This window comes from Lissotriton helveticus, chromosome 1_1 (assembly GCF_964261635.1).
Source record: "Lissotriton helveticus chromosome 1_1, aLisHel1.1, whole genome shotgun sequence".
NCBI classification, from domain to species: Eukaryota; Metazoa; Chordata; class Amphibia; order Caudata; family Salamandridae; genus Lissotriton; species Lissotriton helveticus.
In genome coordinates, this window is record NC_136057.1 from 910,498,641 (window position 1) to 910,513,624 (window position 14,984).

Genomic DNA, 14,984 nt, shown 5'->3' on the forward strand with positions numbered 1-14,984 from the left:
CCTCTGGATCCGGAAGTGAATCCAGAGTGAGCGACCATTCGGTATCCACGTCTATTCATAGCCTGGCATGCGTTACCAATTAAGTGCGTTTCTTGCAAAAGAACAATATCGGGGGAATGAAGTCTAAGGAACTGCAGCACAACCCCTCGTTTTATCCTGTCTCCCAAACCATTGACATTCCAGGACAGCAGTCTCAACTCACTACCCCCCATCCCCGTGAAGAAAACAGAGCACACCCCCCACAGGACCCAATGATTGAAATGGACGAAAAACAGTACAATGCATTGTGAACAAAAAAATAGACACACGAACACCCCCCCACCCCCCCCAACTTGAACCCGTTACAACGCCCCCCACCCTGCACCCCTGCGTACGACTCAAAAGCCACCCCAACTTGCAGTGTGCCTGTCGCCCAATCATAAAACTAATCTACACAAAGAACCCAGGAGGAGGAAGAGTCCCCTTACACCCCCGCCACCCTCGGGCCGATCCAGAATAGAACAAAAGAACAATTATCCAAACTCAGCTGACAAACAGGCGGAAAGTTCAGACGTCGGGAACCATAATGTCACTCTTGCTCCGGCGAGCCACCGTCAGCACCACCGGGGTGCTCAGTTCGATCACCTCTTTTTGGCAGGGAATCAAGCCAGTCACTGACATTGTCCGTACGATCAAAGAAAAACGTTCGTTCCTCATATTCGATCCGCAGTCTGGCTGGAAACAACATGGCATACTTAAGGTCCAAATCACGCAGTCTTCGCATCACTCCCTGAAACCCCATTCTCTGCCACTGAACCAGTGGAGTAAAGTCGGGATAGAAGTTCACAGTGGTGTTTTCAAATTTCACAGGGCCGCTCTCCCGAGAAGCCCGAAGGATAGCGTCCCTTTCCCGAAAGTGGAAGAGTTTGGCAATAATGGGTCTCGGGGGGGCCCCCGGTTTCAGCTTCCCACCAGGAAATCGATAGGCCCGTTCAACAGCGAAGAATTTACTGAGGCCGGCGGGGGCGAGGTGATTCAGAACCAGGTCTTCCACCAAGAGGTCGGTGGCAGCATCCTCGGGATTTTCCGGAACACCTGTAATGCGCACATTATTACGCCGGGCCCTATTTTCAAACTCCTCAAGCCGACGGGCCACCAAGTCCTGTGAAGAACGCAAGTTGACGATCTCAGTCTGTACTTCCGTGACATCAGTAGTCAGCCTGGAGGTCTTCAAATCTAACGCCATGACCCTTTCATTGGTCTTCGCCAGGTCCGCTCTAATCAGCGTGACATCGACAGCCACCGTATCGATCTTGGAGGCGAGGGCCTCGTACTGTTGTCCCATGGAGGCATTCATACTCGTGATGGCGGTCATGACGTCTTGAAGCGATACCTCCATAGGCGCAGCAAGATCCACCGTGGAGTCTTCAGGAGTGCGGCCAGTGCCACTGGGGGATCCCTTAGGATGGGTGTAGCGATCCATCACATTGGTTTGAGTTTGCCCCCCACGGAGAGGCGTTTTCGTCTTGCGCTTCTCAGAGTCCGGTCTGGTGGCCATATTGGAAACAGTGCCCCGGAGGGGCCCTCGAGACCTGGTGAAAATGGCCGATAACAATGAGGCCAAAAGTACACGAAATGGGGCAAAAGTAAAGATAATGCCAATAGGGCTGGAGGCCAGACACTCACGGAAGAAGGCAGTAGAGCGAAATCAAGCCGGATCCGGAGTAGATCAAAAAGAATGCAAGTCAATCAGAGCCCGGAGTAGGAAAGTGAAACTGAAAGTTGAAGTGAGGCCGCCTGGGGAAAGACCCCTCTGGCCGTTGTTGTTCAACTACTCCTCGGCCTGAAGATCAGCAGAGCCCCCGTCCCCGTCCCGGGGCAGGCCGTAAAAGTACGAGTCGATGTAAAAGTGGCCCCCGACGTCCGATTTCAATTTTGAAAGGAATATCGAGGTCAGCCAAAGATCGCCCTCAAAAGCCCATCTTCAGAATCAGGATATAAACAGGATATTTGCGAAGGGCAGCGCGGGTCTCGGGAGCTCTGTGCTCACGCGACCATCATGGATGCCCGCGAAGCTCCTCCTCGTAATGTATACATTTTAAACTGTTGTATGTATTTATGTTTTAAAGGCGAGTCTAAACATTAATAAACTTGGAACAGCATTTCACATAAAGTCACTACCCATCAACAAGATCTTTACTGCCCTTTTTGAAAGGTTCTAGCTGATTAATTTGTTGCATTTCTCGCGGCGTTTTGTTCTCGATTCAAGGTACATGAAGTGCTAATGATGTTCCTCTAAGCACTTTATTTTGAGATGTCTTCCTAACAAGGAGACTTCAAAACATACAAAAGGGGGTGGGGTCGCACACTACTCACACACCGGCAGTGTCGCCCCTAAGGACTCTGGTCAATGTAGTAAAGTGTTCGCGATGCATCATCTTTCGATCTTCTGCTATCTTCGCTGTCTTCGCCATCCCTGGACACGTGTTTCGGGGTATCACCCCTCGTCAGCAGGGATAGGCCGTGTACTGGGGTTGCCGATGGCTGCCAATATCTGCCAGGTATAGTACCACTCAGGCGCGTAGGTGCGGGATCCCAGGCTCGTCAGCCCACTGCTCACGGGAGCTTTAAAGTTACAAAAGGGGGTGGGGTCGCACACTACTCACACACCGGCGGTGTCGCCCCTAAGGACTCTGGTCAATGTAGTAAAGTGTTCGCGATGCATCATCTTTCGATCTTCTGCTATCTTCGCTGTCTTCGCCATCCCTGGACACGTGTTTCGGGGTATCACCCCTCGTCAGCAGGGATAGGCCGTGTACTGGGGTTGCCGATGGCTGCCAATATCTGCCAGGTATAGTACCACTCGGGCGCGTAGGTGCGGGATCCCAGGCTCGTCAGCCCACTGCTTACGTGAGCTTTAAAGTTACAAAAGGGGGTGGGGTCGCACACTACTCACACACCGGCGGTGTCGCCCCTAAGGACTCTGGTCAATGTAGTAAAGTGTTCGCGATGCATCATCTTTCGATCTTCTGCTATCTTCGCTGTCTTCGCCATCCCTGGACACGTGTTTCGGGGTATCACCCCTCGTCAGCAGGGATAGGCCGTGTACTGGGGTTGCCGATGGCTGCCAATATCTGCCAGGTATAGTACCACTCGGGCGCGTAGGTGCGGGATCCCAGGCTCGTCAGCCCACTGCTCACGGGAGCTTTAAAGTTACAAAAGGGGGTGGGGTCGCACACTACTCACACACCGGCGGTATCGCCTCTAAGGACTCTGGTCAATGTAGTAAAGTGTTCGCGATGCATCATCTTTCGATCTTCTGCTATCTTCGCTGTCTTCGCCATCCCTGGACACGTGTATCGGGGTATCACCCTTCGTCAGCAGGGATAGGCCGTGTACTGGGGTTGCCGATGGCTGCCAATATCTGCCAGGTATAGTACCACTCAGGCGCGTAGGTGCGGGATCCCAGGCTCGTCAGCCCACTGCTCACGGGAGCTTTAAAGTTACAAAAGGGGGTGGGGTCGCACACTACTCACACACCGGCGGTGTCGTCCCTAAGGACTCTGGTCAATGTAGTAAAGTGAGCAGTGGGCTGACCAGCCTGGGATCCCGCACCTACGCGCCTGAATGGTACTATACCTGGCAGATATTTGGCAGCCATCTGCAACCCCAGTACACGGCCTATCCCTGTTGATGAGGGGTGATACCCCGAAACACGTGTCCAGGGATGGCGAAGACAGCGAAGACAGCAGAAGATCGAAAGATGATGCATCGCGGAACACTTAACTACATTAACCAGAGTCCTTAGGGGCGATACCGCCGGTGTGTGAGTAGTGTGCGACCCCACCCCCCTTTTTGTAACTTTAAGCTCCCTTGAGCCGCCGGCTGACGAGCCTGGGACCCCGCACCTACGCGCCTGAGTGGTACTATACCTGGCAGATATTTGGCAGCCATCGGCAACCCAAGTACATGGCCTATCCCTGTTGACGAGGGGTGATACCCCGAAACACGTTTCCAGGGATGGCAAAGACAGCGAAGACAGCAGAAGATCGAAAGATGATGCATCGCGGAACACTTAACTACATTAACCAAAGTCCTTAGGGGCGATACCGCCGGTGTGTGAGTAGTGTGCGACCCCACCCCCCTTTTTGTAACTTTAAGTTCCCTTGAGCCGCCGGCTGACAAGCCTGGGATGCCGCACCTACGCGCCTGAGTGGTACTATACCTGGCAGATATTTGGCAGCCATCGGCAACCCCAGTACACGGCCTATCCCTGTTGACGAGGGGTGATACCCCGAAACACGTGTCCAGGGATGGCGAAGACAGCGAAGACAGCAGAAGATCGAAAGATGATGCATCGCGGAACACTTAGGCGATACCGCCGGTGTGTGAGTTGTGTGCGACCCCACCCCCCTTTTTGTAACTTTAAGCTCCCTTGAGCTGCGGGCTGACGAGCCTGGGACCCCGCACCTACGCGCCTGAGTGGTACTATACCTGGCAGATATTTAGCAGCCATCGGCAACCCCAGTACACGGCCTATCCCTGTTGATGAGGGGTGATACCCCGAAACACGTGTCCAGGGATGGCGAAGACAGCGAAGACAGCAGAAGATCGAAAGATGATGCATCGCGGAACACTTAACTACATTAACCAGAGTCCTTAGGGGCGATACCGCCGGTGTGTGAGTAGTGTGCGACCCCGCCCCCCTTTTTGTAACTTTATGCTCCCTTGAGCCGCCGGCTGACGAGCCTGGGACCCCGCACCTACGCGCCTGAGTGGTACTATACCTGGCAGATATTTGGCAGCCATCGCAACCCCAGTACACGGCCTATCCCTGTTGACGAGGGGTGATACCCCGAAACACGTGTCCAGGGATGGCGAAGACAGCGAAGACAGCAGAAGATCGAAAGATGATGCATCGCGGAACATTTAACTACATTAACCAGAGTCCTTAGGGGCGATACCGCCGGTGTGTGAGTAGTGTGCAACCCCACCCCCCTTTTTGTAACTTTAAGCTCCCTTGAGCCGCCGGCTGACGAGCCTGGGACCCCGCACCTACGTGCCTGAGTGGTACTATACCTGGCAGATATTTGGCAGCCATCGGCAACCCCAGTACACGGCCTATCCCTGTTGACGAGGGGTGATACCCCGAAACACGTGTCCAGGGATGGCGAAGACAGCGAAGACAGCAGAAGATCGAAAGATGATGCATCGCGGAACACTTAACTACATTAACCAGAGTCCTTAGGGGCGATACCGCCAGTGTGTGAGTAGTGTGCGACCCCACCCCCCTTTTTGTAACTTTAAGCTCCCTTGAGCCGCCGGCTGACGAGCCTGGGACCCCGCACCTACGCGCCTGAGTGGTACTATACCTGGCAGATATTTGGCAGCCATCGGCAACCCCAGTACACGGCCTATCCCTGTTGACGAGGGGTGATACCCGAAACACGTGTCCAGGGATGGCGAAGACAGCAGAAGATCGAAAGATGATGAATCGAGGAACACTTAACTACATTATCCAGAGTCCTTAGGGGCGAGACCGCTGGTGTGTGAGTAGTGTGTGACCCCAGCCCCCTTTTTGAGACTTCAAAACATATTGGTCCAAACTGATGGTCGCACAACTCATGCTTTTATGGGGGGATGCAGGGAAGGGGGGTGGGGTAATTGCACGTTTTGCCGTTGAGACGGATAGTATTGTTTTACTTAGCGGACCAATCTGGATAAGGATGCCTGTAGACTGCAGGGGTTTCTCATTGTCAGCCACCCTGAGTAGACTTAAGGTCTGTTCTTTTTTTGGCACTCGGATTTTATTGCCATAAAACATAATAACTGGGTTTGAGACCACTTCAAAACATTTGATTAGATCCTTTTGATTCTCCCAATTCTGAATTTGTGGAACTCCATTTTTACATTTCTTCCCAGATAGCCAGTGGTGTACTTGTATTTCATCTACACATACGATAACCCACTCCACAGAGTTCTCCTGATAATACATAAGGGCTGTTTGCAAATGTGAACCAGTTCGAGTGGTAGGCCCACAAGGCAGCACTCCAGTGTGCACCGTCATCCTGGAAAGTTCGGAATATGTAAGTGGGTCATGTACAAAACGTGTTGATACATATGAGAAGAAACTGTTTTAGTTGATCAGTTCAGCAGTAATCTCAATGCAAACAGGTAACCTGTCTTAAACCCTATTGTGGCAGTCTAATCTGCAAAAGTGTGATGTACACACTTTGCAGTTTATATCTCTCTTTTAATAACTGAGCATTTTCCATTTAAGCTACAGAACCATCTGCGAAAAATGAGGTTCCTTTAATAATCCTTTATTTGTATGGATCTTTTATGCGTTGATTAGCTGGTGTATTTTGTTTCTTTTTGAGGTACTGTTATCTGGGGGATCTAAATCAGTTACACCTTCAGGGAGGCAATCTTAATCTTAAACTAAGCAGTTGATGTGTAGTGAATATTATTAATGAAATAATGAAATAATAGTGAGGCGGGTTTCTTGAAGAGCTTTGCAGTTTCAGGGACCTGTTTTGGTAGCTGTATGGTCAGAGTCTGTGGTAATAATAGAATGGATGACTTTGTCCGACTAGATATGTTTAGAGATTTTTTTGAAGTCTGTAAAGAAAAAAAGTAATTTGCAAATTTTGGATTGGGCAGCTACTATGGTTGGTGTTCAGTGATGCTCGTTATTATTGTTGACCTACTTACCATTTAAGTCCACCACACAAACACATATTTAAAGACTGAGTGACTTTAATTGGAGTTTAATGGGTTTTCATTTTTGCTTGAAGAACAGGGTGAGGATCAGTGAGGTTTTCTTTCTCTGCCTGAGTAGATCTGAAGGGCTCACCTACAATATTGTTTTCAGGTATGACAAGTATGAGTTTTGTATATTGGTGGGTTAGTTGTTTGTTTAGGTTGATAAGTTAAGTGGGTGAATCAATGTTTTTTCAGAGAATGATGATGAAGGGCTAAATGGTTGGTTTGAGGAAGTGGCTGGAGGAGTGAGTGTGAATGAGTAAATGTATGTGTGGGGCATTTGAGTAGGTATATGGAAAAACTGTTATGTGCAAGTGTTTGTGTTTTAATGGGTGTGTGACCGATTGTGTGGAAGGGAAAATTAGTAGATTGATGAGGCCAGATGGGTGAGTGTTGATGGATAGATGTATAAATGGTGGAGTGGATGGATGAGTGTTGACCAGTGCTTGGATGATTAGGTGGATGGATAGTCAAGTCAAGTCAGAGACTCTTGTATAGGGCACAAATCACCACTAGGTCTCATGGTGCTTGCAGAGGCTCCAGCAGCCCAAACCAGGTCCTGATTACATAATTGTTGATCAAACAGCCAGGTTTTCAGTTCTTTACGAAAACCCTGGTGGTCCGCCATAGAACGGCGGTGGGATGGTAACTTGTTCCAAGGATAGAGAGCACGAAAAGAAAACGATCGACCTCCACTACGTGACGTACGGACACAAAAGGGCATGAGCAAAGATTTTGCACTAGATCTTAATATTCTACTAGGCTGATACTTTTTACGTTTTTGCACTAGATAGCCGGGACCAGTACCTTATATAATTTTATGGGTGAGGCACAAGATTTTAAATGTGACCTCTTTTCCTAACTGGAAGCCAATGAAGAGACCGCAAAGTTGGGGCAGAGGGAGATCTAAGTGGAAGGTTTAAGATCAATCTAGCCACCGTATTTAGCAAAACTTGCAATTTGGAGAAGGTCTTTGTTTAGGGAAGCCAATAAGGCATTCCCATAATCCATACGGCTCACAATTAAGCCTTGGATTAGTGGCTTCCTGGCTTCAATAGGTAGCCATTTAAAAATGTACGCAGCTTCCTCAAAAGCCCATAACAAGTGCCTAGCACAATATTGACATGATTTTTGACCGATAACTTGTTATCAATTGTTATTCCTAAGTTGCAGACTACTTGTTTAGGGAATGGGCAGGGGCCTAGTGCCAGAGGCCACCGGCTGCTAGACCAATACTCCTCGGCCCTGCCAAACAGAATGATCAAGGTTTTGCTGCCATTCAACTGCAGTTTATTTATGCCCATCCAGTTATTGATATGAGTCAGGCAGTTTTTAAACCGGACCATTGTGTCAGCAGGGTCGGGACCAAAAGTGATCAGCAGCTGAGTGTCATCGGCATATGACATGGCCTCAAACCCGTATGACCGGATTATCCTCGCCTGGGGAGTTACATAAAGATTAAAAATCATCGGGCTCAGGATGGAACCCTGAGGAACTCCGATGCTTACTGATCTACTACAAGCTACCATGGTATCGATGTGTACAGTAGTGGATCGGTCTTTTAAATAATTTTTAAACCAGCCTAAAGCTTTCCCTCGGACTCCCATCTCCCAGAGCCGTTGTTCTAAAATGTCATGGGGGATGGTGTCGAAAGCGGCGGACAGATCCAAAAGAACCAGCATAGCTGATTCTCTTTTGTCTAGGGCTAACGGGATGTTATCCACAATCTCTACTACTGCCGTTTCGATGGCTGAATGAACGGATTGGTTGAGTGAATGTATTTACTTAGTAAGTGGCTGTAAGCATGGAGAAATAGGAGAGTTACTGCCTAGATGAACGGGTCAGGGAATATGTACCTAATAAATAATTTATGTATCTCAGACCAACCTACATCTATACCTGCCTCTCCAAATGGACAATTAAAAGGCCTGGATGGTAACCTCTGGCAGAGAGGAGATTGTGGGCTCTGTGCTACACCGAAAGTGGTGATGGATGGGAAAGCACCTGGAGAAGGAATAATGGAATGACTAGTTTCTGCTACACCGAAAGTGGTGATGGATGGGAAAGCACCTGGAGAAGGAATAATGGAATGACTAGTTTCAGCTATTAGTACACGTGGTCATAATAGCCATCAAAACCCTTACCGCAAATGAGCTAGAAAAGGGACTTCAATAGAAGACATTCTTCATATACTTTGTGTGGAGCAAGTGGCCTGTTTTCTCCTTTTGTACAAAAGTGGACCTGTGCCCTATGTTTAGATTAGTGCATACTACTCCGCAATCATTGAACAACAATAAAAATGTGAAAGATAATGTTACTCCTGTCTTATGGGTCATCCTAATATGATTATCTATCTCTTTCATGATTAATATTTTATACTTAGTTCCACATTTGCTGTGTGTGTGTGTGTGTGTGTGTGTGTGTGTGTGTGTGTGTGTGTGTGTGTGTGTGTGTGTGTGTGTGTGTGTGTGTGTGTGTGTGTGTGTGTGTGTGTGTGTGTGTGTGTGTGTGTGTGTGTGTGTGTGTGTGTGTGTGTGTGTGTGTGTGTGTGTGTGTGTGTGTGTGTGTGTGTGTGTGTGTGTGTGTGTGTGTGTGTGTGTGTGTGTGTGTGTGTGTGTGTGTGTGTGTGTGTGTGTGTGTGTGTGTGTGTGTGTGTGTGTGTGTGTGTGTGTGTGTGTGTGTGTGTGTGTGTGTGTGTGTGTGTGTGTGTGTGTGTGTGTGTGTGTGTGTGTGTGTGTGTGTGTGTGTGTGTGTGTGTGTGTGTGTGTGTGTGTGTGTGTGTGTGTGTGTGTGTGTGTGTGTGTGTGTGTGTGTGTGTGTGTGTGTGTGTGTGTGTGTGTGTGTGTGTGTGTGTGTGTGTGTGTGTGTGTGTGTGTGTGTGTGTGTGTGTGTGTGTGTGTGTGTGTGTGTGTGTGTGTGTGTGTGTGTGTGTGTGTGTGTGTGTGTGTGTGTGTGTGTGTGTGTGTGTGTGTGTGTGTGTGTGTGTGTGTGTGTGTGTGTGTGTGTGTGTGTGTGTGTGTGTGTGTGTGTGTGTGTGTGTGTGTGTGTGTGTGTGTGTGTGTGTGTGTGTGTGTGTGTGTATATATATATATATATATATATATATATATATATATATATATATATATATATATATATATATATCCATCAACAAGGTTGCCCCCAAAGGATTCGCCTTCCAGGTAGGTTTTAGCACATCTTTAATGAGGATAGCAGTGAAAACAGGCAGAACAAAGTCAGAAATGCATGGCCTGATGCGTTTCGGGCTACCACGCCCTTGTTCACAGGCCTGGCGTAGAGTCGCACATCACACTTGAAAACACCCGTCAAGATTTTTTAAATGGGAATGTCCTGCCCACACTTCTTGCGGAGCGCAGGGCTTTATGGTACTTGTGGTACTTGCTGAAATCTTACCCCAGTGGGCTTTGATGTTAACTCTGTTGCAGCCTCAAAATATTACCCCAGTGGGTTGGCATATGTCCTGTACTTGAGTGCGCTGCCATTACGTTATCGCTCATTATGGCCCCACCAGTCCGAATGTGACAAGTACCATAAAGCCCTGCGCTCCGCAAGAAGTGTAATCCTGTCCGTTGCATTTGCGTTTTTGGCTAAATAAAAAGTCACTGTTTCCAGCAGTGGGAGAAAGTTATTCCAGAGTCCGTGTTTCTCTTTATGGTGGATCTATACACCGGAGCGGTAATTAGATATATATATATGTATGTATGTATGTATGTATGTATGTATGTATATATATATATTTATAATTTCCTCCTTTGGTTTGCCTCATTATTTTTTCAGTTGTTATATGCCCTTATGTATTCAGTTGCAAAGCACTCTGATGCCGTGTTGGCCTAGGTTGTGCTGTATTAAACTATGTATTTATAATAATATAATATAAATTATAATAAAAGAAACTTATTGCCATATGCACCCCTTCTGTCTGGAATTGCATCAATTCTTATATTCTTTGTCACAATGTGCAATCTAAAATCCACTTCTTAGCCACACAGTTACTCTGTGTACTTTGTATACCCCTTAAGGATAGATCCAATGAAAACAGTGGTTTGATCATTTAGGAACTGTTCTCTTGCTATTGAGAACATATCACTTCTGCCTGAACATGTCTCTTAGCTGATATGTCTATGTTAGCGGGGCATGCAGATAAAACAATGCTTGTATTTAATATTGCCCTTTTGTTTTATAAATTGTCACATTCACTTTTTTTAACATTAAGTATTTTCTTTCATAAGAAAACTGGTGACTTATATGCTGTGAAGGTGTTCAATAGCATGAGCTTCTTGCGTCCCCATGATGTTCAAGACCGGGAGTTTGAAGTGTTAAAGAAACTGAATCACAAGAATATTGTCAAGCTCTTCGCTATTGAAGAAGAGGTGAGTAGTTTACATTTTTTGTGAACTGCAGTGTGAATAAGTTTACTTGCAAAAGTATATTGGCAAAGCCAATAGCTTTTACATAGGCAAGACTTATTGGCTTTGCCAATGCTTGTTTATGCATGTCACCCTACTAAAGGGCACACACGACCACTTATAATTTACAAAAACAATTTACTACTTCCCCTTTCAAAATCCATTCCCATCATTCTATCCCGACTCTAAACCCTGTTAAACACAAGAAACCAAGAAAACAAAGGTATAACAGCTAATGTGCTCCCCCAGGAGTGACTTTTATTTAATATATTACACAATTTCAAGTAACACTTTTTTGTAAATATGTGTTTTTTGGGGCATCTGCAGTCAGAAGGGCTATCCAGGAACGTTCTTCATACGCTGTGCTGTCATGACCTTTTCACTACTCTCAGACGCACAAAGAAATACCCAAATTCTTTTGCTATTTTATGATTTTGTTTGGCTACTTTTAATAGTGTGAAGCTTTTATTGTCATTATTACATTTTGAGCATTATCCATATCCTGTAAAATAACTTAATGCAATGCTTTGAAGTCTCCTCGGTGGTGGTTAGGATTGATGAGCTCTATGTGCACACAGTCATTCTCCTTCTTACTTTGTATCTTTATCTGACGTGTTTAATATTCTCTCTCTCACAAACATTGCTGTTGAACGCAGGCTATATTTTGGCAGAAGTACTTTGAGTCTTATTACTTGCTTCTGTGCACTATGAAATACGTTGTTACCTGGTGGTGCAAGATTTCAACACAAAATGTTAATTTCCAAACACCTGTTCACAAACCTATGATCTGTCAAATTGCACAACTCTTCGACATTAAAGCATTGCTTTCATTAAATGTAACACATCACTGGGTGACAAATTGTGATTTTCTTTTTCCCGTTCAGACAGCGACACGACACAAGGTTCTTGTGATGGAGTACTGCCCGTGTGCCAGTTTGTACACCGTTTTAGAGGAACCATCCAATGCCTTTGGACTACCAGAATCTGAGTTCTTAATTGTCTCGCGGGATGTTGGTATGTATCTGCTTTAGATCTCCATCCGCTAGTCCAAATGGTTTGTCGACGCGTCTGTGCTTTGGGAATGCCCTTAGACCTAGGGGTCTTCATCTAGTGTGTGGGTAAGCGGTGCCCTGAAATTCCAGACACCCCAACAGTTACCTCAGTTAGAATGCCCACTTTCATTTGATCAGAGACAGTGTTAAACCTCATTTTCATAAGGCAATGTGTCCCTGCATTAAGGCTCCCCTAGTTCATAAAACATCAGAAGTGCAATCAGTAGGACCCACTCAATAACTGAGTTCTAGATCAATGAAATAGTTAAAGCAGTGTTTCCCAAACTGTGTGTCGTACTGCTTTTGGTTGGTTATGTAAGTCCAAGCAATAAATAACGATGTCTTTAAATTCTGTATTTCTCATTTGAAATTTGCGGCACTTCAATGGCAGTGGTCAAATGTCAGGCTGTGCCTTCTGACAGTTTGCAGCTTACGTTTTTAACATGGAGATCGATGTTTATAAACTCCTCTCACTTTGCAGTCAGAGAAAGTAATGTGAATTATGTGATGACATGAGTCACAAATTCAAGTCAGGTATGTGGTGAAAAGATATTAGATAACACCAAGTGTTAAGAACCAAAAGCATCAAAGAAAGAAGAAAGGTGACCATGTGAGTAAACATACACAGTATATTTGTTATTACTTTTCGTACCGAATACCTTTTCCCCACTCACCTGACTGTTGAATTTGTGACTCATGATCTATTGGTCTATGAAAGAATACATTTCGATTCGGCTGAATCAAATTTATATTTACTTTGAATACTGAGTAATGTTTCTTTAAGATCAAACCGGAACAGAAATTCTTTTCTGTTATAAAATATTATTGTTGTTTATAAGATTAAATCTATCCAGGATTTCCTTCACTATCATATTTTGCTTTTTAAGAAAATGAGTTCCATGTGAACGCCTGTTCCAAGTTATACATATGAATGAATAAATAGGATACAGTGATCCAATGGAAGGACCTTGAGAAATTGTTGCAGTCTCATGTCTGAGCTGAGGAACTTCATTGAAGCCAGCAGAAACGACAATGGAAAGTAAACACATACTAATTTGCTTGACTACAGGGTGCAGAAATAACAGTGTGATATGCAGGAGGAAAGACCTGAGTGACATGGGTGAATTCCATCATAGACAATATGGCAGTTATACCTAAATTGAGACCTTTTTAACATGGATCAGGAAAACACAGTTGTTCGAGGCATATAAGCTGCAGATTCTACACTTTGCATTAGATTGCCACCTGGTGTTGGGCTCGGATGATTGCATGTTGTTGTCATCTTGGAAGAAGTCTTTGTAGTCACGAGATAGGTGACTCCTCCTTTGGACGATAATGCGCATGGGCATCGGCTCTATCCTTTAGATTGTTTTTTTCCGCCACTGGGTTCGGATGCAACTTTTCCGCTCCGGTTCGAAAATCTACTTTTGAAAGACTTCGACGTGCAAACCTTTCTAAAAACAAACTTTAACATCAATATACATAGACTCGACTTCATCACTTCGATTCCGGTCGTCGACGTGGGCCGTTGGGCCTACCCACGTGGTGAGGCCTACAACTCATGGAAAGGACACCATTTAAAAAATGCCCCGGGTGTGGAGCAAAATTTCCACACAGCACAGAGACCATCACGAGGTGTGTAACCTGTGTTTATCACCTGAACATGACGAGTCGAGCTGCACAGCTTGCGCATCCTTTCGATCCAAGAAAACCATTTGAGATCGGAGGGCCCGTCGATGCGACATGCAGAGATCAGCTCCGGAACCGGTGGATATCTTCGATGAAGAACCATGTGTCCCCGAGGAAGATTCCGATGATCTCCAGATCGTATCTGAGGCAGACGACTCCGATGACTCCATACCATCAGGTCAACGCGTGAGTATGGCTGCCCCTACCCCAGCCCCAACCCCTAAACCAAAGGCTAAGGTCAAAACTCCGCCTTCGGTGCCCAGTCGAGACCGAGACATTGCTTCGAAAGCCCCGCCATCGAGCCCGGCTCCGAAGAAAATATTAAAGCCTTCCGGTAGCTCCATACCGAGCAAACCGCACGTGCCGATAGTACCAGCTCCCTCGGCACCGAAACCGAAAGAAGTCCCGGTTCCGAAAAAGACTCAGAAACCGTCGACTCCTAAAGAACAGACGGCACCGAAATCAATAAAGCCTGCTTCCACCCCACAATCTTCGGTGCCGAAACCTACAAAGCCTGCTTCCGATGCCTCCAAGCCCTCGAACCAGGTCTCGGCTCCGAAAACAATACCTTAGGTGCTGAAAAGTACGCCAAAGGACTATACAACAACTCCTAAGGCTAAAGACAAGCAGAAACCAGGCCCGGAGCCGAAAAAATTGGTGCCAAAAGCAAATTCTCAAGAAGAAGAGCTTTTTAGACCTGATCCTTTGCAAAAAAGGATATACATAGAGGACATGTTTCCACTATGCCACATAGGAAGGGAAAGATAGATACAGCACCTTCAACCCCAGTGCCTGTCAAGAAGAAGGACTCTGCCACATCACCTATGCACCCTTCTTCTCCTGTACTTCCTATTTCACCTTCTATTCCTTTTAACACCTCACCTCAAATTTCACCTGTTCATTCACCACAAAATTCTCCACCTCAATCTTCACCTCCAAAGACACCTTCTCAGAACGAAGATGAGTATAACATAGGGGATGGGGGAGACCCAGATGTGCCCTTTCCATATCCTACTGATATACCAGACTGGGAATATCCAAACCCAAAAGATGTACCAGATATCCCTGACCC

General features: G+C 46.3%; 1 protein-coding gene across 3 annotated transcripts in view; it reads left to right on the top strand.

Annotated features, from left to right (window-relative positions):
• The window catches only part of TBK1 (TANK binding kinase 1), a 428,747-nt gene that overhangs the window by 94,402 nt on the left and 319,361 nt on the right, over positions 1 to 14,984 (top strand). For all 3 annotated transcript variants that reach the window (XM_078676127.1, XM_078676137.1, XM_078676146.1), the window contains exons 3-4: positions 10,995 to 11,135; positions 12,056 to 12,185. In XM_078676127.1, the coding sequence (XP_078532253.1) occupies positions 10,995 to 11,135; positions 12,056 to 12,185 (271 nt within the window). The remainder of the gene's footprint in view (positions 1 to 10,994; positions 11,136 to 12,055; positions 12,186 to 14,984) is intronic.